This window comes from Plecotus auritus (genome assembly GCF_963455305.1).
Source record: "Plecotus auritus genome assembly, chromosome: 6".
NCBI classification, from domain to species: domain Eukaryota; kingdom Metazoa; phylum Chordata; class Mammalia; order Chiroptera; family Vespertilionidae; genus Plecotus; species Plecotus auritus.
This window is the reverse complement of record NC_137773.1, coordinates 132,272,371-132,294,147: the sequence shown is the minus strand read 5'-3', so window position 1 is coordinate 132,294,147 and position 21,777 is coordinate 132,272,371. Positions and strand designations below refer to the sequence as shown.

Sequence of the window (21,777 nt, the reverse complement as noted above, 5' to 3'; positions counted from 1 at the left end):
GATTGGGTAGCAATGCTAAAGGACCAGGTTATGATGATGATAACAATAGCCACAGTTTTTTAAGAACTCTCTCTAAAAAATGTACTGTATGTGTGTCTCGAATTCCTACAACAAACCAAGGGGCAGTCATCTGCCCTTCACAGATGGGGAAGCGGGGACTCAGTGAGGGCTGAAGGCTTCTTGTTATTCTGGGTTCAGACTTAGGCCCACTTGAAGAAAGGGACCCTTCCAAGCCCCACATTCAACTATACCATCTCTCCTGTGTACCACCAATTCATGAAAGAGGACAAGCAGTGTGGCCCTCACCTGAATCTGGCCAGATAATGCGGGTTTGCTTTTCCTCTTCCTTTCTTTCAGTTTGGTTTCTCCAGCCCATACAGTTTAAATAAAAATTCAACTCGTTGCCAACATTTAAAAATTGTTGGTTTCATGGTTTCTCACGAAAACTGGGATTTTCCTGAAAACTCACAAAATGTGCCAAAGCTGGGCCTACACACATCTGCGAGGCTAGAGACCATTAATGCTGGATGCCAAAGCCTTCACGTCCTTGGATGGGCCACCCATCCTCCCACTGCGGCTGAGACACAGAGGCCAAGCAAGGCCTGTGCCATTTATCACTCACCACTAGAATGTTTCAAACCCACATCTCTCTCATTGACAGCCAAGGGAACAAAAGAGGAGACACAGGACACAGCATCGAGCCGTGAACATGCCCAGCATAAAAGTAGGAGGTGTGTCTGCCCAAGACAACCAGAGCTACTCTCATGACAAGACCTGCCTGGCCCATGGAGGCCGTGAGGTCTGGGACCCTTGCACTGGGCACTACCCACCCAGGCCACCACGGTGGGCTCCATTTTGACCACTTACCAAGGGCCCCTGGGGACCAAAGAATGGTGACTGCCACTTGGTCATGGCAGGCGTACTGGCTGATGGTGATGTTCTGGGCGTCGGCAATCACGTGCTTCCCCACCGGATTCAAGTATGTGGTACAGTCTAGAGAAAGTTGGGAGAATAAGAACAGTCATGTTTAAAAGTATTTTTTATTTCCAAGTTTATCTTCTCAAATTACACAAAGCATGTCTGCAGGTGGCCAAATCCAGTCTGTGTGCCTCAGAAGCCCAAATGCGAGATCAAAGGTTGACTGTTTGGAAAAGTATAAGATGCTGCAGTGAGATTTATTTATAGCACCAACCCCACCCCCACCCCACCCCTTGAATTAAATCCCAGGACAATGGTTAGAAGTATCTTTTATGGGCTAGAGTTTGTGTGTGTATGTGGCATCAACTTTTTTACTATTATGAAATTTTATCCAAATCAATAATTATTTACATTCATTCAATCAGTTTTCAGCATTAGAGAGTGATTTGAAATAAAACAATGGTTGAGTAATCTGGGTTTGCCTGTTTTCAGAAGAAACCTCGAGGGCAAGGTATCTGGGGGAAAAGGAAATAAAATAAGGATGTGACTCCATGGGAGAGTGAAGACTTAATCAACTAGGAGCTGCAAAAGATACTGACTGACTTAGTGATAGGCAAAGTGCCTCCCCATGTTAGCTAGCATCGGCACGGGTAAAACGTGTGTTCCCACACACCAGGTGCCATCAAAGGCACCCACAGCACCCACTAGGTCCAGAGTCCACACTGCTAAAAAGCAAAAAACCCGACCCTTTGATTTTGTCTGAGGCCAGCATTCACTGCCACCTGTCAATGTAGCCACGACCGCGGGAGCAGCTGTGCCACCTGGTTTTGCTAAATACGCCTTCAGAGTCTGCAAGATCCTAAAAGCTACCAGCAGCTTCCAGCCAGACGATGGGCTGGGATTTCTGAGAACGGCCGCAGGCCCTTCCGGCCACTCATTCAGGGAGAGCCACCAGCCATCCCTTGTGTCACCAAGTCATATTCTTATGCTGCTTCGTCTCCGTTTCCTTCTCAATGATTAAGCTTGAAAACCATCTTTAGGATCTGCTGCAACAGGTCTTCAATCCCATCAACCCGCGCTACCCCTCCGAGGTCGGGCTGTTTTCCTTTGCGGCGAAGCTTCCACGGGTGTTTTCTAAGAAGCTCGCCGAGTTTGCTGCACTCCCCCTCTCGCCACCCCCCAAAACCGGACCGCACAATTGCCATATTCGGGACTAAAAATGTTCACTGGATATTTAAAGATTAAGAGACGCCGAAACCGGTTTGGCTCAGTGGATAGAGCGTCAGCCTGCGGACTGAAGGGTCCCAGGTTCGATTCTGGTCAAGGGCATGTACCTTGGTTGCGGGCACATCCCCAGTGGGAGGTGTGCAGGAGGCAGCTGATCGATGTTTCTCTCTCATCGATGTTTCTAGCTTTCTATCCCTCTCCCTTCCTCTCTGTAAAGTATCAATAAAATATATTAAAAAAAAAATAAAGATTAAGAGACAATATTAGAAAAACATGAACGTCACCCAGAACCTCCCACCACACAGAAGTAATGGACAGCCTCCTAAGCTCTGAACGTGCAAGTCATCCTCCTTCTTTTAAAATTTTCTTATTGAAGTACAACACGCTCACTAAAACACGGAGCTCCGTTTTACAGCTCCACCCTCCACACTGCTTTGCGTCCTGCTTTCTGGCCTGACCACATCAGGTGTTCTCCCATCTGCTTCAAAAACAGCCCTCCTACATTGCAATATTACTTCTTCTGAAAAGATGCTAATAATCCAAAAAACTGAATTCTACTTCTGATGAAAATTCAACCTCAAGGCATTCAACATGTGTTCTCTGGGTGCAGGAGAGAATTTTAGAATGGGGGGGGGGGGGAGTTAACATCTGGTGCAATATCCTCATTACACAAATGAGGAGACTGCATCTAGAGAGGTCGGCTGGGTGGCACAGGACTCACCGCCGACCAGCCCAGGGTCAGGACAGAGAGCAGTCTGGGATGCTCATGCAGGACTCTTGCCATTCCTTTCTCAACAGAGCTTATTACTCAAACGAGTTCTGAATCAGAAGTATTCAGCCTGCAAAAATCCTGGCTGCGCCCCGCTTCCCAGTATAAAAAAACGGCAAGATCCCCTCCCACCTGCAAAGTTCAAACATTTTCACTTATTGAGGTCAATAATGAAAGAGAAACCTCTGACTTCAACAGCTTTAGGAAAAGACACGTGAACAAGAGAAAATCATGGTTGTTTCCTTTGTTCAACCCTAATGCCAAAATTAGCACTCTCCTGCTTTCTGTGCGTACAATTATGCAAATAAAAAGTCTAAGAATTAAGAAAACTGTATTACAACCTACTCAAGCATTTCCCCCTCAGAGCCTGAAGAAGAAATTAGAAATGCAACGCGAAAGGAGGCAAGGAGACCTGTGAAATTTGGTTATGATTTAATGGCAAGGTATTTCTTTCTTTATAGCATCAAATAGCAAAAGAATAGAAAAGTAAGATTTTGTAGTTTAATACTTTTGGTGAAAACTTGGTAATTGGCTTTTAGCTATTTCAAACAGAACTAGCAACCAGTCAACTAAGCAATAACAGGAACTTTCTTATGGACGAAATATATTTCTCAGTGGAAAACAATAAATGTACTTTACACAGCCTGGATCCAATTATTAGCAACTCTAATGTTTTGGATTTTGGTTACAAAAAAAGTATGCCCAAATGACATTTTGCCAAAATGCAACTGAACTTTAGATGTCTCAGGAGTCAATTCCAGTTGTGAATTAAATTCTAATTAAATGCTGCAAAATTAGAAAGAAAATAAGAGATACCCACTGGCACATGGGCCAAATATCTAGTCCCATGAAGAAAACAATAAGATACTTTTAAGTTCCACAGGTACAGATCCTCTTTCACAAATCCCCCTATTAAATCAGAGATGCACATACTTGTTTGCAGCTGACCGGAAAATTCTGAACTTTTGAATGTAATACAAGATCTGCCAGGACCAAGAACATAGACTAGAAATTAACTTTCTAACTCAAAGAAAGATCCCTTACACATGTCTTTACTTAGCTGAATTAAGTATCTTGGACTTGCAAATCCTTCATTAGAACCACAACATGCACCAAGAACATGCGCACACTGCTAACATGAAATGACTGTTTCGCCTAGAAGTCCCTGGTTAACTTAAAGACCCAGCTTGGCAACTGTGGGCATGCATTCGACATACATACTTGTATCTCAAAATCGTTAGACTGTATGCACCCCCTGGGAAGCCCTGCTCTAGTTGTGATCATTCCAGAGGCCCCTTGTGACTTTCACTCCTTACTTACTATATGGATTCTCATAACCCTCCTCCCAGAGATGAATCCAAGGGCAGTCAAGCTCCTTCTTGTCATTTTTACTTGTAAATTATGGCTCATAAGGCTAAAATGCTCACAACTGTATATAATTACCTTCGTGGGCATGAAAGCCCAAGAAGAGGCTATATATGCTTAGTCAGAAAAAGCACCTCCACCTTGCCCGTAGGAAACACTTCAGCCAGAAAAAGCCACGTAGCCGTGAGAGAAGGGGTCAAAAAGGTGCTTGTGTTCCAACTCCAGTTGAAATAACTTCTAATATTAACAGGTGTCAATTACTGAGTGCAGGCCAACTACCGGTAAGCAGTTGCTTTGTTTAAGCCTCAAATGATGCTGAGGAACACCTTAGGTTGGTTTGCTTACTATGGTACTTTACATGCATTAAACTACTACACTCATATGCAAAAATAATAATAATAATAATTACACTAAGGAAGAAATTTTTTTTAAATTTAATCTTTGTTTGATGAGAAAACTGAGGCTCGGAGAAGTCCAATCACCCGATTTGATCCATGGGGAACCAGGGTTGGAACCCAGGCCTAAGTCAGAGACAGCAAAACCGAAGGCCCGTGCGCCAATCTGGAACAGACTCACTTGGCCCACTCTGTGTTTCTGAAAACTTTTAAATAAATGCCAGTATTAAAAAATGTTCATAAAAACATGCAAATCTCCCACTCTTCTTGGAAATCACTCTGGTTCTCCTCGGGGGAATTCCTCAAGGCCACAGCGGCTGGGACGGGGAGCCAGGGCTCCTCTGAGGGGTAGGGCCGTCTGTGCCACAGCCCCGACCACTCCCAGCATCCTGCGCCGGGCAGCCTTGCTCACATGTCCCCTGCGGGACCCTGCAGACAGCTGCATCTGTTCTTAAGGACACAGCCACATCCTCAGGCAATCGGGGGGGCCTCCATACACAGCTTCTCCAAACACCAGGGAGACAGCTTGAGCTGTCCCAAATTCCTGAGGGGCTTAGTTGAGACTGAGCTGCTTTAGCTCTGCTGACAAACCTGAGCGGGATCAGAAGATTCCTTCACCCCAGGCCCTGCAGGGCCCTTGATTAAGTGCGACCTTGTAAAGCGTGGATCACTCAAAGGGCTCCATTCTTCGGAGGTCAAGCCAGTTACTTACTGTCATATCTGAAGGTGATGTTGTGCAGCCCACTGTTTCTGCTAGCCGGCCCCACTCCCTGCGGGAAAACAAGAAAACATGATGAGGAAGGAAGCCAATTTGCTTTTCCGGCACAGAGCCCCACGGAGTCAAAACGCACACATGACCGCAGAGACCCAGGCTCATGCCCGTCCTCACTCTTTCCCAGCACTGGGCCCCTCTGGCCGCCCAACTCCCTCCGGCCCAGGAGATTCCGAACTGTGGGCCCTGGGGACCATGAGCACTCACTTCCCCTAAGACAATAGGAGCAGGCTGTTCTCCGTTTGGGGCTTAAATAATAACTCATTAACAGTAAAACTGGGAGAGACATGAGTTGCCAGCTGGAGCCCTCCCAGTTGGTTATAAAGCACTGATTGGTTATAAAGTCACCTACCAGACACTCGTCCAAAAGTTCTATTAAGCAACGACAGATAGGCAATTCCTCAAGTCTAAGGAAACAGGTTTCTCATTCCAAGACCAGGAATGAGTGTGGGAACAAGCTGTTACTTTTAATGAGAAAATTCTTCTCTGCATCCATACCTTTGCTTGGAATATATAGGGTGGGTTATAAAAGAAAAAAAGACTTTAAAAGGTCTAACTCTAACGCTTGGTGATGTGGCTGTTAGCCATCTGCATTCTTAGCAGCAGGGATAACAACTCCACCAGACTTCCCACTTTAATTACAGCATCCGCAGAGGGAGCCCCGGAATCCTCCCATCGCCCCGCCTCTTCCTAACCCACCACTTATCCACCATGGGAAAGAGGAGCTACAGTTCTACCGACTCTGGCCTAACCGTTTCTGTAATGATCTGCAAATGTGCCACTCAGCATTAACTACAGAATTCTCCCAAACATTAATTCTGAGATGCTAAGTGATGGGAAAATATTTTAACCACACAGCTGAAGTTTCCACTCGATCAGAGGGCTGTGGGGAAAACCATATGCTGGCAGCCCGGTATTTAATGGGCAATTGTTACACCAAGACACAAAGTGCACAACACTTCTGGTGGAGCCCGGGGTCTCCGACCACAGCCCCAGCACAGGCATATGCTACAGGCATGCTCACACTGCTTACCCTGAAGCCAGGCACGCCCGCTGAAACTATATCCTTGAGCTCAGATAAACATGGACGCTGGGAAAGCACAGCTGTGCAGAAAGGGACAGACGGACACACACACACACACACACACACACACACACACACACCATTCTAATTAAAATGAGGAGTATGCAGTCACAGAAAATCTAAATCAACATGACATACCAGCCCACCATCTCCTGGGGCTCCCCTTCTCCCTGTCACCCTCCTTCTCCAGCTTTCCTTTCCCATCCTCCCTTCCCCCACCAACACAGGATTCCAGAACTTCTCACAAAGAACACCTTGGAAATGTGGTTACCTTATTAAAAGCCTAAACTCTGCCATCACTGCTTAGAGATGAGGCCAGTCTGTGCAACTAGAGGACACCCAACTCCCAGATGGCCAAGACCAGAGCAGCAGAACCAGGCAGGAGGTCAGGAGACAATGCCATCCCACAGCTCTTCAGTAATGCCAAGAACTCAACCACGGCCTTCTCCTCCCTTTCATCCCGGACATGCTTCACTCAGCATCTGTTAAGAGCTGGACATTATGCTGGGGACAGGGGTGAGCAAAGCAGCCACTGTCCCTGCCTCAGGAGCGAAGTAGCTCATTCTTCCAAAGAAGAGTGACTAGGTACATGGATCACATGCAGGGCACAGGGGCAAATCTCAACAACCGGCCCTCCAAGAACTCTGTGTCGATGGCATGTAGCGGGAGAAAGAGCCATAAAGAAGCATACAGTGTATGAAATGCCACGGGCAGCGCCTCCGTGAGGATGAACCAAGGATAGGACCCATACCAGGAGCTTAGAAGAGGGAAGGATAACTGAGCTAGAATGGAGAGAAAAAGGCAGCGTCATGGGAGGGAAACAAAAATGCAATTTGGGGCCCACAGTAAATTCCTTAGTCCTTCATCTTCCAGCTGATACCAAAGGCAAACCACTTCACTCCAGTAGGCCCAGTCTCCTCAACTGGTTTTTACAAAGACAGTTTGTATGGCATGGCCGGTGTGGCTCAGTGGTTGAGCATTAATCCAGAAACCAAGAAATTATGGTTCGATTCCCAGTCAGGGCACATGCCTGGATTGTGGGCTCGATCCCCAGCAGGGGGCGTGCAGGAGGCAGCTGACAGATGATGTTTATCTTTAATCGATGTTTCTATCTCTCTATTCCTCTCCCTTCCTGTCTCTTTAAAAACCAATAAAAAAAAATTTTTTTTAAAAGGATAGTTTGCGTGACCTCCCCCAGAAGGAGTGTAAGGAGGACCTTGTGAAGCCATGCAGAGAAAGCACTTTTCGAAAGGGGAACACATCTGTTCAACAGCCTGCTCCATGGTACATAGGACTCTAGTGACCAATCACCTTACTTGTAGGACTCTGTCAGCTTTTCATTTTTTTATTGTCCTCCCTGTATTTCTATTGCAACATGGTTTTAACAGGCCATTATGAGGCACTGGCAATGAGCAATGCATTGTGGGAAGGAGCCCAAGTGAGATGTGCTGTATCCTTCATTCAAGAACCTAAATCCCTCCAAATAAGGTCTCTATGACAATGTGTGGACTGTTCCACATGAGCTGGCTGTATGTGGCATCCACTCCCTACCCACTGAGCTCTCCACCTTGACCATGATGGGCTGAGCACTTGGCCCTGAACTAGACTTGGGTCCTGACCTCAAGGGACTTTGGCCACCAGGGTGCTCTCCTAATTGCAAATCTGCCCTCCTCCCTCTGCTCCAAGCCCACCACAGGCTTCCTGTGCCTCCTAAGCCATCCCTGATGTGTTGCTCCTCTCTGTCTTCTTCCAAACCCCTCTGGGCACAGCACTGCAGCTCAGCACGTTCTCGAGCTCTTCCCTATTCCCAAAATGCCCTTCCTACCTCCCAAATCCCGCTCCCCCGTGGGCTTCCCACCTCAGCCGAGCCACTATCACACTGTGTTCCTGATAATCAGTCAGCCTGTACACTCACTTGATGTGAGCACAGTAATTTCACTGCTGATGTAGATATAAAATGGTCATTCTAATTCCACAGAAAATCAGACACCCAGAGACCCTGGGGCCATCCAAGCCGGGTCGTGGAGCTTGGGAGCAAGGACACCATCGCAGGTACCAGCTCTTGCGTGTGCTGTGAAGACCTTTCCCTTCCGGATGTCACAGAGGGCCTGGCTTCTCAGGATATGCATCAGACGATGGTCCACCAGGCTGTCCTCAGCTCACACCCAAACGCGCTTGCACTGCTCCAGAGCCTTCAGAAGCCTGAGCAATGGTGTGCCTCGCCAGCCCAGAGAGCTGGACTGCTTTCTCCACACTTTGAGGGACACAGAATAACAGCACCCCCAAACACGCCCACATTGTAATCCCACACTGAACCTGCAAGGGTTACTTTATGTAGGGAAAAGAACTATGTTACCAATTTTAAGGATCCTGGGTTGAGGAGACTATTCTGGATTATCCAGGCGGGCTCAGGTAATCACGAGGGTCCCCATAAAAGGGAGACAGGAAGGTCAGAGTCAGAAGGAGATGTGGTCACAGAAGCAGGAGGCAGAGACAGACAGACACTGACCTAAAGATGCTATGCTACTGGCTGCGAAGATGGAGGAGGAAGGGGCTAATAAGCCAAGGAATGCGGGCGAACTCCAGGTGTGCTGGGAAAGGCCAGCAGCAGATTCTCCCAGAGCCTCCAGAAGGAGCCAGCCCTGCAGCACCTGGATGTCAGCCCCACGATGCTCATTTAGGAATTCTGACTTCAAAAACTTTAAGAGGATACATGTGTGCCGTGTAAGCCACTGAATTTGTGGTAATGTATCACAGCAGCAAGTCAAAGCTCATACACACATAATTTCAGCTGCAATATGAATGAAATGGATTCCGATGTCACACACGCCATGAGCTGTCATTCGCCCCCTCCCGCACACACCCACAAGCAAACCCGTCACTTGTCACTGCACTCTCTCCCACCCTGGCTGCAGGCAGACATGGAGCACTGTCTGTCAGAGCTGCTGCCCGAGACATTGCCATCCTAGATACAGGCTTCGGGGCCAGGGGCTTGTCTGTGGTAGGAGAGTGGTTAACAGAATGAGCTTTGGGAGTTGCACAGATGTGTGTTCAAATCGGTGCAATTCTGCAGCTGTGTGACCTTGGGCAAGCTGCTAACCCTTCCTGGGCCTCCTTTCCCTGAGCTATGAAGTGTTTGACTAAAACTGCCTGGAAAGGGTTGGTATGGGGGCTGTGAGTGATGACACACATCCAGTGCTCTGCACAGCATCGGACACATCTTGAAATGGTTATGTCTCCATTCCTGCGAAGATTCCTGCCCTAATAAACACCGTGAAAGTATCCCCTACCAGGGGATATGTGAGGCAGCCGGGGGAATGAATGCTCACAGGAAGTAGCATCTTCAGGTATGATCTGTCTCCAGACCTTGGTGGTATTGTGGGAAAAGAGGCAGACGGACAGGTGGCAGAAAGCAGGAACCACCAGGCCAACCAATGGGTTCTGCTAACGGTCTTGGTGGGAACTGGGCGACCCAGGGACTCCATCGCTGAGACAGGTGCTCAGATTGGACCAGACAGGGAGAGACTAAAGGCAAAAGGCAACGTGACCAGAACAGCTCTCTATGCCACCACCAGTGCCTGTCCAACAGTCCCTGGCCTGGCACATGGTCAGCCCTTGATAAATATTAGTTTTCTGTCTGAATTAATGAATGCTTGATCGAGCCAGATAATGCACACAGAGAACCCAGGAGTAGCAAGCTTGGTATGACAGGGTGATTTATGGGCTTAGAATCAAGGCCCACACTAAAAACACAGATAAGGCAACTTAAAAAGCTGGTCAACAGCTTTGGAAGTTATTCTTCAGGAAACCATTCCAAGCTTTTAGCTACTACACCCGTTTTGATATTTAATAAGCTGACAATTACTAATACTTGTTTGTTGCCTGTTACTGAAAAGCTATAAATGCCAACGCTGTGGCCGCAGGGTGTCACAGCCTCAGCTCATTAACCACCCCCACTTGCCGCACTCACGGCAGTTTTTAATTTGCTCCAGTGGGAGCGAAAGAAGCAAGCCCCAGGTGCCTGGAGCTCTGCTGTGAACACTACGGGAACGGGAACATAATGGAGAAAACATCTTTTACTCAGGAAGGAGAGGGGGGAAAAGGATAAGTGCTCTAAAGGAATAAAATTCAAAAGGCAAAAACCTACTCCAGGCTCCACCCATATGGCAGAAGCAAAGACCTGGACACAGACAGCCACGGGCGGGATGCCACGGAACAGCCAGCAGCACCACCAGGGGCCACCAGGCGGCCAATTCCTGAGGGGCCCTTGCAGATTCTGGGCCATTAAGACCCCAGCTTCCCAGAGGTAGTTACCCATCCAGCTCCAAAACAGTTGAACTGCCATTTTGGAACAGGTGCATTTTGAAAAGGACGGTGCTAAGTATGGTGCCCCCCTATTCCAATGGAAGGCAGGCCAAACAGTGAGGCTTACACAAGACTGCTTTCAAGCCAATTAAGGAACTTCCAGAAAGCTGGTAATGTTTTAGGGAACTGACTTCGGGTGAAATGTATATAAAGACACTAGAAGGAGCTGAAGAGGATGGGTTTTTTGTAGGTACACTAAGTAACTAATTAAAACTAAGGCCGATTCTCTATTTTCCGTAACAGTTTCTCCATCTTGGTTTTCCAGTGTGTCAATGAGATTAAAAAGACAGCTCTGTGGGACTTAAAAAGAACAACAGGACAGGCACTTTCTGCCTATGACCAGTGAACATGGTGAGGGCAAGAAGCAGACCATGGGATCAATTTATTCCATGCAGGTTCAGATGGTTTCATAAACGAAGACAGATCCCACTTACTTCGGTTCAAATCTTTAACTTTAAAAAAAAAAAAAAAAAAAAAACAAGTCGGCAAAGGCAGAGAAGCCCCAGGTGATGTAAGCCGAGGAGAATGCTGGCAAACCCAAAACACAAGGAAAATAAATCACAGAGCCAGCTTGCGCCTGGATCTATTCAAGATATTCGCTCCACATTCCGGGGAGCTGTTCTCTCTCACTCCCCATCTAGATGCAACCAGCTTCAGACATGAGGGTGCCAGCCAGCTGTCTGATTTGGGGAGGGGAGGTCTTGGAAGTCTAGTGGGGAACACACAAGCTCTGGGGGAGTGCCGGTGGGTTCCCACCAGCAATTACCACATCGGCCCCAAAAGACCCAGAGATCTTAAGCTAATTAGAGAGATTTGCTCAAGGAGGTAGGAAATCACTGCTCCACAGCACCGCCTGTGCACCAGACCAAAGCCGTAATCATGATTCATCTCTGACATGTTGCTAATCAGCACACACATGTTCCTAATTTCACGCTCCCCAAAGGAAAGCTGAAGGGACAATTGTTTCTGAGCTCTAACATGGAGCCAACCGGTGCCAAGTTACCATGTGTCCTGCTTATCAAACTGAGAGCTCCAGTCTTCAGCTCAGCTTCTTGCCCTAGCCCACCCTCCTCTCCATCCCCACCCCCACCCCGCCAAGGAAGTCCATTCACTGACGCTAAGAATGTGTTCAGGCTTTTATGACTTGTTTCTCACAGAGCAACTTTGCTGTCTTTTATTTTTCAGTGGAGATCTGATTGACATATAACATTATATAAGTTTAAGGCATACAATATTTGATACATTTGTATATTACAAATATGATAGCAACTTTTCTAAAGGGTGTTGGCCTAAATTGAATTTAATATATTTTAAAATGTCCTTCCCTGCTCCAGGCTTTATGATTTTTGTATTGCTTTGCCATGGGAACATGCACATGAAGTTAAAGGGTGCGCGCACACACGCACACACACATGCACACACACACGCTGACTTTTCCCCTGTGTTTAAAAACAAAACAAAGATCTGCAGCCTCCTTGGTTTTCACAGAGCAAAAGCCCAGTGCTTTGTCCAATTAGTCTGTTAAGGATCTGGGCTGTGCGTCCTCCTGTGGCTGATCCTCACAAATAGACAGGATTGTTCCACTCTCCCAATTCTCAAAACGTTAAAAGCCAGCCATAAAACATGCCTCTGGACGGAGAGCCAGACCTTTCCCCTCCGCTGCACACGCCACTCCCATCCCACGCAAATGAGAACCGCATGTCAGAGAGCTGGCATCTAAAGGTAACAGTCAGCCATCTGCAGTTTCAAAAGCACACAGACAACTCACGGACGGATTAGCCGGCTCTCTGTAAATACTGGGTGGGAAGAGAACAACCAGCCATCCAAACACCCACCCTCCCAGAAAAACAGCTCCCTGCTCCTCTCGCTTAGCCGGTGAAGGTAGTCACAAAGACTTCGCTCCAGAGGGCAAAACAGTGATTAACAATGGAGGAAAACTTAAAGCTATAAGCATGCTTGTTATGCTTAAGCTCAGAGGAAATGTCCGGATCAAAACAAAATTACTAATAAAGGGCCTTAGGACCACACAGAGTGTGCACTGAATTGTGCCGACTTCAAATACCGTTTCCGAGGCCCCGGGACGGAGTCTCCAAATACTGTATCACATCTGGAATTCTGCTTTTACAGCACAAATGCCTGCAGACATGGGGGATTGTGATGTTGCCATGGGGACCCAGCCTCCTCCAGCCAGGCAGGTCCCCAGTGTGCCCCACACATGTGCTTCCTTCAAGGTGGATTTCACGTATTTTGAAATTATGGAAGTCCGCCCTTTTAGGTTTTAGTGCTAATCGGAACATCACAGGCTATGCTAGAAAGCGAGGCGAACCCTTCTGTCAGCCTATTATTTCTGTCCACATGGTGGTCTGGTACAGAAAGGCCTCCTTAAAATAACAGTGGGAAGCAGCAAGTCAACATTAGGCCCCTTTTCAAAAGTTATTTGTGCCCCCCCCCCTCTTCCTCTAGGAGGGAGACAGGCTTCAAGGATCCTTTTTAAACTCTCTTGTTCCCTGGCTGCAGAAATCCAAGTGAATCCACCTGTGCACAAAGCATCCCCCACTGTCCGCCTGTGGGAGGGACCCCTGGGCAGGCCCCTCGGTCTGGAAATGAGCCCCAATGTCATCCCAACAGGGGTACAGCCAAGGCATGGGGTGTGCACTTTTAATTGTTGCTGACCCTGTTGTGAAAGGGAAAGGGTTCCTAGAACCCATGGTTAAACCCTGTGAAATATTCCTTATCCAATTTCCCCAGAAATGTCCCTTACACAATTTGGGGGCATTCCCAGAGCACCCCAAGGCCATCGGAGGCTTCACAGGCTCCAGGTCCAAAGCCATGTTTGGACATTAAGCATCCAGAGACCCCACTTAGTAATGAGGGGGTGCATCTGGGCTCTCCTAGGCTGCAACCCCTCCAACAGACTCTTCCAGGTGTGAATTCAGATACACACATCTGCAACCTAACTCCCCTTAGGTGCTGGCAGGTGCCCCCCCATCAGTCAACATCCTGCCAGAGCCCTACCTCCCTGAGACACCAGCTTGAGCAAAATAGTGATGAAGACCCTCATCGCTTTCCCCCAGAGCATTCTCCTACCGGTTCTGACTCAACTGTTCCAAGCCCAAGCCACAGCTACCCTTCTACTATGTACCTGCCTATCTGCAAGGTGTGGCCTTTCCCAGGAGAGAACTGGCCTCGGCAGAGATTAAGTGACAGTCACCAAGCCCCTTAGGCCGCTGGAGAAGGCTCAGGCCTCAGGTTGTCAGCCCTACCCTGGCTCAGTATGACCTTCTGCTTGAATCATTTCTATCTAGTCTCTTAGATACCACATCCCAAAATGTCCCTCTGAGATGCAGCCGGATTTGTACATGTGTATTTATGTGTGTGCACACACACCCAGCCACACAGAAGAAAAAAAGAAGAAAAAAAAGCACCAGGAAGTCAGAGCTCCAGCTCCAGGTGTTAACACTTAGCGCATCCTGCCCAGCCCCCTCCAGCTTCAGGCTGGCCGCCTGGGAGCCGGACACAGCAATTAGGCCCTTCCCGGGCGGGGTGCCTTTGTCCCTTCACTAACATCATTAGTGTCTGACTTCCTGTGCACAACGGGGCCCCCTGGGGGGCAATCGCCGGCTGACCGGGGCAAGGCATTAGACATCCTTTGTCAAAGACCCTCAAATGTTAACAAGCATGTGAACAAGCCACTCCACCCCCACTCCCTACCTCAGCCTCTCCTCCAGCCCACCAAACACTCAGGGGCAATTCTCAACAGTCTTGCTTTTCCCAGACTCGTAGGAATCCGAGTTACTTGAGAAAACTATCAAGTCTCCGAGTTAACTTCCCAGTCATTCCGCTACCAGCATAAGCCATTCCCATGTACTGAGTGCCCGCTGGTTCCCAAGGCCATGTCACCTGTCCAGCATTCATGAGGGTGAAAACAAACAAAGGTGAAGGTGCTCGGACAACATGAGTCCCAGGCTGTGCAACACCCAGCGCCCATGAGCACAGGTGTCCCCTTCACATGTGTGCATGGGCTGAAGTGCAAGATGTAAGGGTGTGCTGAAGGCCTGGTGATATCCAGAGACTTCTGAACACTGATCAGATCTGAGAGTGAGAGAGCGGGAGCTGCAGTATACTGCAAGCCTGTCACCATTCCTCTGTCAGCAGGACTATCGCCGCCAGGGTCACAATCACTGAGATCCTCTCATTTACCCTGCGTCCCTCCCGACAGAGCGTCTCAGCTGGCTATTTGGGAAAACAGGTTCTTTTGAGAATTTGGTGAGAGCTGGGCACCCATGCGAGTTTGCACACAGGATCTTGGGAGGCTTCGGGACCTGTGAAATCCATCCAGGTCCCTCACCAGGGCCTGCCTTGTCAATAGCTGGGTAGCTTAACAGCAGGTCTGTAGAAAGACATGGGGAGTGGTTTAGTGATCCAAGGGAAACCCTGGCAATTAAAAACAAAATTCAAATGGTGGAGTGGGGTGGTTGGGAGTAAAATCTGTTTTAAATAAAAACTCTAGATTAATGACTCAACTGTAATCCTTTATAGGTCGTATTTGTTACAACTCAGTAATGAACATTTTGTTCAAGATGTTGGGGCTTTGAGGGTTACAAAGCAGCTATATAAAAGGCAACTACTTCTGCTGTTAAGCACATGAATCCATTAAGAGAGACCGGCTATCACTTTTCAGATCACAGGTGACAAATGTCATGCCTGCAGTCAGTTTCACTGAATCAATGTTAAAAAATAAATCATTGTTAAAAAACAAATCATTGTTAAAAAATAAACAATGTCGCTGATTCTTATTCCTTTGTTCCCGTCCTAGAATGGGAAGGAACACACAGTACCCAGAAGACAGAGAACAGCTGCTCTTCCCACGGCTGTTCATGCTCTCTCTGCAGGCTACGGTGTTTGTGGTCCACACACAAGGTTGGGGTGGGCTTGGATGCACTGTAAAAGGACCTGCCTGCCCAAGAGCCACTCACTACAGGATAATCGAAAACTCCCATTTTCCAAATGAAGAATAGGCTACAGCTTTGACTTCTCCAGACATTCCAAAACCCAGTTCAAGCTTCACAAATAAAACGTTGGTAGACAGAGAAAGGACATCATCGCTTGTCACGATGCCAAGTCCCCCACAAGTTTATTTAGATGAACCTCACAAGTTTCAAAGGGTAAATCGTCTCACTATTGGTTCTGATTTTTACCGTTTGCCAAACCAGTTTTAAAACAGCAGACCATTGGAAGGATCTATCCCAGCACTAATGATCCCTGCACCTTAGGTCTCCCACTCCTCGGATGGAAGCCAGCAGTCTGCCCTTAGACCACAAGCAATAAATCTACGAGACTCTATTTTTCCTAATTTCCCAATGATACCACATGGAATTCCCATTAAAGCACACACATGCAAACACACACACACACAATGACATACCAATTAAATCACTGTGTGGTTCAGGCCAGGAAATAATTGTGTTTGCCAAGAAGTATTCAGCTTTGTTTTCATTTCCTTGAACAGCTACAATGTCATTCTGAGAAGGAGGGAAAATAATGATATAAAAATGAAGTATCACCGTCTTGGTCCATTTCAGATTTAGGTAAGTGTTCCCTTGAGTGGAAGAGCGGTGTGGGTTCCTGGGAAGGTAGGTCTTCCCGCACCCCCTGTCCGAGGCCTCCTGGCATGATTGGCGGGGAGAGGTAGATGAGAAGGTACTGAGAGGACCTCTGTGAGTGTGACCTGGTGGGGATAGTGCTGCCGAGGCAGACAAGGCAGATGGAACAGCAGCAGGAGCACACTTCCTCCCTGACTAAATGGCCTCAGTGGGTTCCTGCTCCTCTTCAATGGGGCTGAGGCGAGTCAATGCCACTCACAACCTTCTAGGCCAGGCAACAGGCAGAAATCAATGCACCTGACCCCTTCATTAGGCTTCCCATGGAGACATGTTTACAAAAATCAAAGCAATATGATAGAAATAAATTAGAAGCTTGTAACTTTTTTTTAAATATATTTTTATTGATTTCAGAGAGGAAGGGAGAGGGAGAGAGAGATAGAAACATCAATGACGAGAGAGAACCATTGATCAGCTGCCTCCTGCATGCCCCTCACTGGGGATCGAGCCTGCAACCCGAGCATGTGCCCTTGACTGGAATCAAACCTGGGACCCTTCAGTCCGCAGGCCGATGCTCTATCCACGGAGCCAAAGCAGCTAGGGTGATGCCTGTAACTTTTTTAAAAATGCTTTTATTGATCCTAGAGAGAGAGGAAGGGAGAGGAAGGAGCAGGAGGGGAGGGAGGGAGGGAGGGAGGGAGATAGGGAGGGAGGGAGGGAAAGAAACATCGATGTGAGAGAGAAACATCAATTATTTGCAAATAAGCCCACAACCTGACCAGGAATCAAACCTTTCCGTGCACGAGACGACACTCAACCAACTGAGCCACACTGGCCAGGGCAGCCTGTAACCTTTTGTCATGAAGTCAGGGTGAAACAGAAACTTACCAGAAAAGATCAAAAGCATTGATTAAGAATTTTTAAAAATAAGAGAATCCAAGGGTTCTGGTTAAAATGATTTCAAACTAAGACTCAGGAGCAGGGTGGACATGGGGCCAGTGGTCAGACCAAAAGCAGTGATTGTGGGGTACAGATCTGTGCACTCACAGGTCCCTGAGGAGGAGACGCTCCAGACGGGCCTGGCCGATCCAGCGCATGGTGGCAGGGGGCTGGGAAATGTACCATGTCTGCTCAGCCTCTTCCCCAACTGCCCACAATGGGTGTGAACCGTGGTTCTCAAACAAAGAATCCGAAGAGTGGGTTTTCAAGTTTCTAGGAAAATGATAGGCTTTTCTTTTGAAGAGGGCTTTTTTATTTTTGTAAATATAACGAATTTAAGGCAAAGGAAAGACAAGAGGTGATCGTGGAGTTGGTGGCCTTCATTCCCATTCCATGAAGGCAACCCGTGTGGTACAAATGATGCTCAGGTGGGGGATGAGATGGTGGGAAGATGAGGGTTCCATCAGCTGCCACGTCCTTGGTTAAGTGTGTGGTGACATCATCATCTAAGGTCAAAAGGAAAAGAGGAGAATTGCCCATTTGAAGAGAGAGGAACAAATGTGAAATCTTCAGGTCGAAAAGGAAATTTATAGAGAGGTGTCTTGGGAAATTTATCCATCGTTTATTCATGAAAAACCGCAGCTAATGCCCCAGAATGTATCCACAGATGTCTCAAAGAAATACGCTTTCCACTGGGAAGGCCATTTTGAGAGATGGAGCGTTAAGCCACCTCCAGGAGTTTGCAATTCATTTTGGAAAACAAAGCTAAAAGCCATAAGATTAGAGGCCCTAACATGATACCTTATAGAACGAATGTGCTAAGTTATGCAATTGAGTTCCGGGTGAAGCAGGATTTCAGAGAAGGGAGAGAAGGCGATGCAAACAGAGGAAGGCTGTTCAGGGACGTGTCCTCACCGAAGAGGCAGGTCTCTGGCTGGACCCCAGGGCAGGCCCAGTGTTCAGGTGGGGAGGGAAGACGATCTTAGACGCAAACTCACAGAGCACCTGGGACAACTACACCACCCACATGGTAAACATTCAATACACGGCTGCTACTCCTAGGGATGATGTGGAGCCCTCCTTGTCAGCCGGAGCAGACACGTCCGGCAACCCCATCCCTTCCGTGTTAAACACCCTACCTGGCCTGGAAGCATGGGCATCAAAGGGGTGGGATGGACAGTGGTCTCTGTTTTGCGTATGGTGCATCTTGGAGGCAGACAAGACCTGAACACAGTGGTCCCTCACATGTGGGCATGAGCCTGACTTGGCAGGCAGGAGCTCAGGGGAAGGGTCTCTGACCCAGGCCAAGGCAGCAATGGGTCCCAGGGGTCCTCAAACTTTTTAAACAGGGGGCCAGTTCACTGTCCCTTAGACCGTTGGAGGGCTGGACTATAGTTTAAAAAAAAAACTATGAACAAATTCCTATGCGCACTGCGGGCCCGGAACGAGTCGGCTGCTAAGCAGGACAGGCAGCGGCACCCGGCGGGTGGGATAAATGTCCTCGGCGGGCCGCATGTGGCCCGCGGGCCGTAGTTTGAGGATGCCTGGGTCAGGCTGAGAAAGGAGAAAAGAAAGAGGCAATAAGACGGCAGTTTCAAAGGATGAGCCAAAAGGACCAGAGAGTTGAATCAAAGGGATGAGTTGGACCCCAAGGCCTGCAGACTGGAGGTGCCACTGATAAAACAGAAAACACTGGCACTGGGGTCTCACTGCATACAACCTCTTGTTTTCAAGACAGGCCTGACTCCCTGTCCTGAATACAGAGGGGAGGTGTTTAGGAAAGAGAAAGGGGTGTCCTGATCACCCTCCACCTCCAATTTCTATCCATCTTCCCTTCATGACAACAAAATGTCAACAAATTTGGTATTAGTGCCACAGAGGCCCACGATGGGCATCTCCATCAGTATCTCTAATCTCCCCCGGTCACTCCTGCACACCTTGACTTTCCTGTCAACACCTGGGGTAAACCAGTGCCATGCTCTCAGGTACAGCTCCCAAATACTAAAGAGAGAAAGAAGACTTGGAAACAAGGGCCCTTTCTTAGCTTTTACCAACTTTTCATCAAAATCCCTAAAGATCAGAATCACTAAATATAAGCTTTAAATCGGACATGGGCACACAAGGACAGATACTGTAGGATTCCTCTTATATGAGGTACCTAGCGTCATCAAGTTCATAGCAACAGACAGTGGAATAAAGGGGGTTGAAAGGGGTTAGGGGTTGAAAGGGGTCAGGGGTTGGGGGTTAGGGGCGGGGAGAATGGAAGTTAGGGTTTGAGTACAGAAATTCAGTTTAGGAAGATAGAAGTCCTGGAGATGGATGGTGGTGATGGTTGCACGACAATGTGAATGTACTTATGCCACTGAACTAAACGCTTAAAAGGTGTTAAAATGGTAAATTTTATGTATATTTTACCACAATTTAAGAAAAAAGGGTTTTGAGCAAAAATACAACAATAATAAAACAGTGTTGTAGCCACGTTTGCAGAAGAATCAGGAAGGTGGACAAGTGGAGCTTAGAGGTGCACCACAGGTGTCCAGATGTGAGGTGAAAAGGGTGGCAAAGGTGGGAAGGTGATGAAAGGGCTTGTGTGAGAGGCATTTTTAAGGAAAAATGGCAGGACCTCGTGACGAATGTGATACAGAAGTGAGGATGAATATTCAGAAGTAACTTGAGGGCTCCTCTCTTGGCATCCTGGAAGATTAGTGATTTTATAATAAAGAGAACACTGGGGATGGAGAGTCTTTTCTTCTTTAAGGGGGATGTGGAACAAACTGTGAAGATGAGGTGACTACAGGGTATCTTCTAACACTATGTTTTTTGAAACATGGATTAGAAGGCAGGAAGGCATGCATGATGTCATACTGTAGAACCTTAAGGACAGATGGGCTCATTAATAGGAGTAAAAACCAACAAAGGACCAGGAACTGGGCTTTGTGAGACTTACCCACAGTTAGGGCACATGAGGAGGGAAAGAACATAGAAAAAGTGAGATTGGCAAAACAGCAGGGGAAGCAGAAAAGGCCATTAATTAGGCAAAGGAGAATGAAATAAAGTAAAATAAAGAACACCAAATAGGTTACATGTAAAAGAATGTCAAGGAGGATGTTTTCAACATGAAAACCACCTTTCTGATTACATGGATCCCCGAGCAAACACTTACCCTGATGGGTCGTGTAGAACATAGAACGACTCCCCCACATAAATTCCCCAGGCTTTGGCTGCGGTTCAGACCCATCCCTGGTTTCCCGTAAAAGTAGGAAGCATATTATTAAGAACCGTCCAAATGAAATCTTTTCATAGGTTTGGAAACGTAGAAAACAAGCGACACCAGCACTGGAAAGGGCCCTGGGAAGACTAGCGGTTCACTGTCTTGGTTCAGTGTGCACGCACCACACTAGCATTCAGAGGCAAGGCTACCCACCCTGCTCAAGACCTTGCCAATTCCCAGGTCATGGAGGAGAACACAGAACCCCAAATCACAGTGCTCCCCAATTTCTGCTCAGAGCTTTTTAGTTTGAGCCACTGTTAAATTAGCAAAACCTTTTTGCAGTTTTTGAAACAATGCTACCTAAAGAATTCAGGGGCAAGCAAGGTTGAACTAATCACTAGTTCTAAATCAGGTCATACACACACACACACACACACACACACACACACACACACATATATATATACACTAGAGGCCTGGTGCACGAAATTCATGCTCTGAGGGTGGGGGGTCCCTCAGCCCAGCCTGCACCCTCTCACAGTCCAGGACCCCTCGGGGGATGTCCGCCTGCCAGCTTAGGCCTGCTTCTGCTCCCTGGAGAGCAGGCCTAAGCTGGCAGTCAGACATCCCTCTCACAGTCCGGGACCCCTCGCTCTTTACCACTCGCCTGCTCGCTGATTCTTGGCACTGCCGCAGAGACGGGAAAGGCTCCCACCATCACTGCTGCACTCACCAGCCATGAGCCAGGCTTCTGGCTGAGCGGCGCTCCCCCTGTGGGAGCGCACTGACCGCCAGGGGACAGCTCCTGCAATGAGCATCTTCCCCTGGTGGTCAATGCGTGTCAGAGCAATCAGTCGTTCTGCCGGTCGTTCCACCAGTCAGTCGATTTGCATGTTAGTCTTTTATTATATATGAGATTATATATATAATAAAGACCAGTTAGTTAGGGGTATATCCACATACCCCTAACTATCTGGTCTTATAGCCAGCATTTAGAATAATCAATAATTTCTCAGAACTCAAAGAAAAATAAAAGTTCAAAAAAATAAGCTACAACATTATTGGTAGGACTCAAAGTTATCAAATTAAATTTCAATTTAGACAAATCTTTTTTGTCCAAAGCTCATAAAAA

At 47.6% G+C, this 21,777-nt stretch overlaps 2 protein-coding genes across 3 annotated transcripts in view; both read right to left on the bottom strand.

The window, feature by feature from the left end:
- The window catches only part of DNASE1L3 (deoxyribonuclease 1L3), a 969,732-nt gene that overhangs the window by 22,290 nt on the left and 925,665 nt on the right, over nt 1–21,777 (bottom strand). The gene's annotated exons all lie outside the window — the stretch shown is intronic.
- Nucleotides 1–21,777, bottom strand: part of IL17RD (interleukin 17 receptor D) — a 62,523-nt gene that overhangs the window by 17,306 nt on the left and 23,440 nt on the right. For both annotated transcript variants that reach the window (XM_080672542.1, XM_080672543.1), the window contains exons 2-3: nt 5,387–5,444; nt 868–993 (exon numbers count right to left, since the gene is read on the bottom strand). In XM_080672542.1, coding sequence (XP_080528668.1) covers nt 868–993; nt 5,387–5,444 — 184 coding nt within the window. The remainder of the gene's footprint in view (nt 1–867; nt 994–5,386; nt 5,445–21,777) is intronic.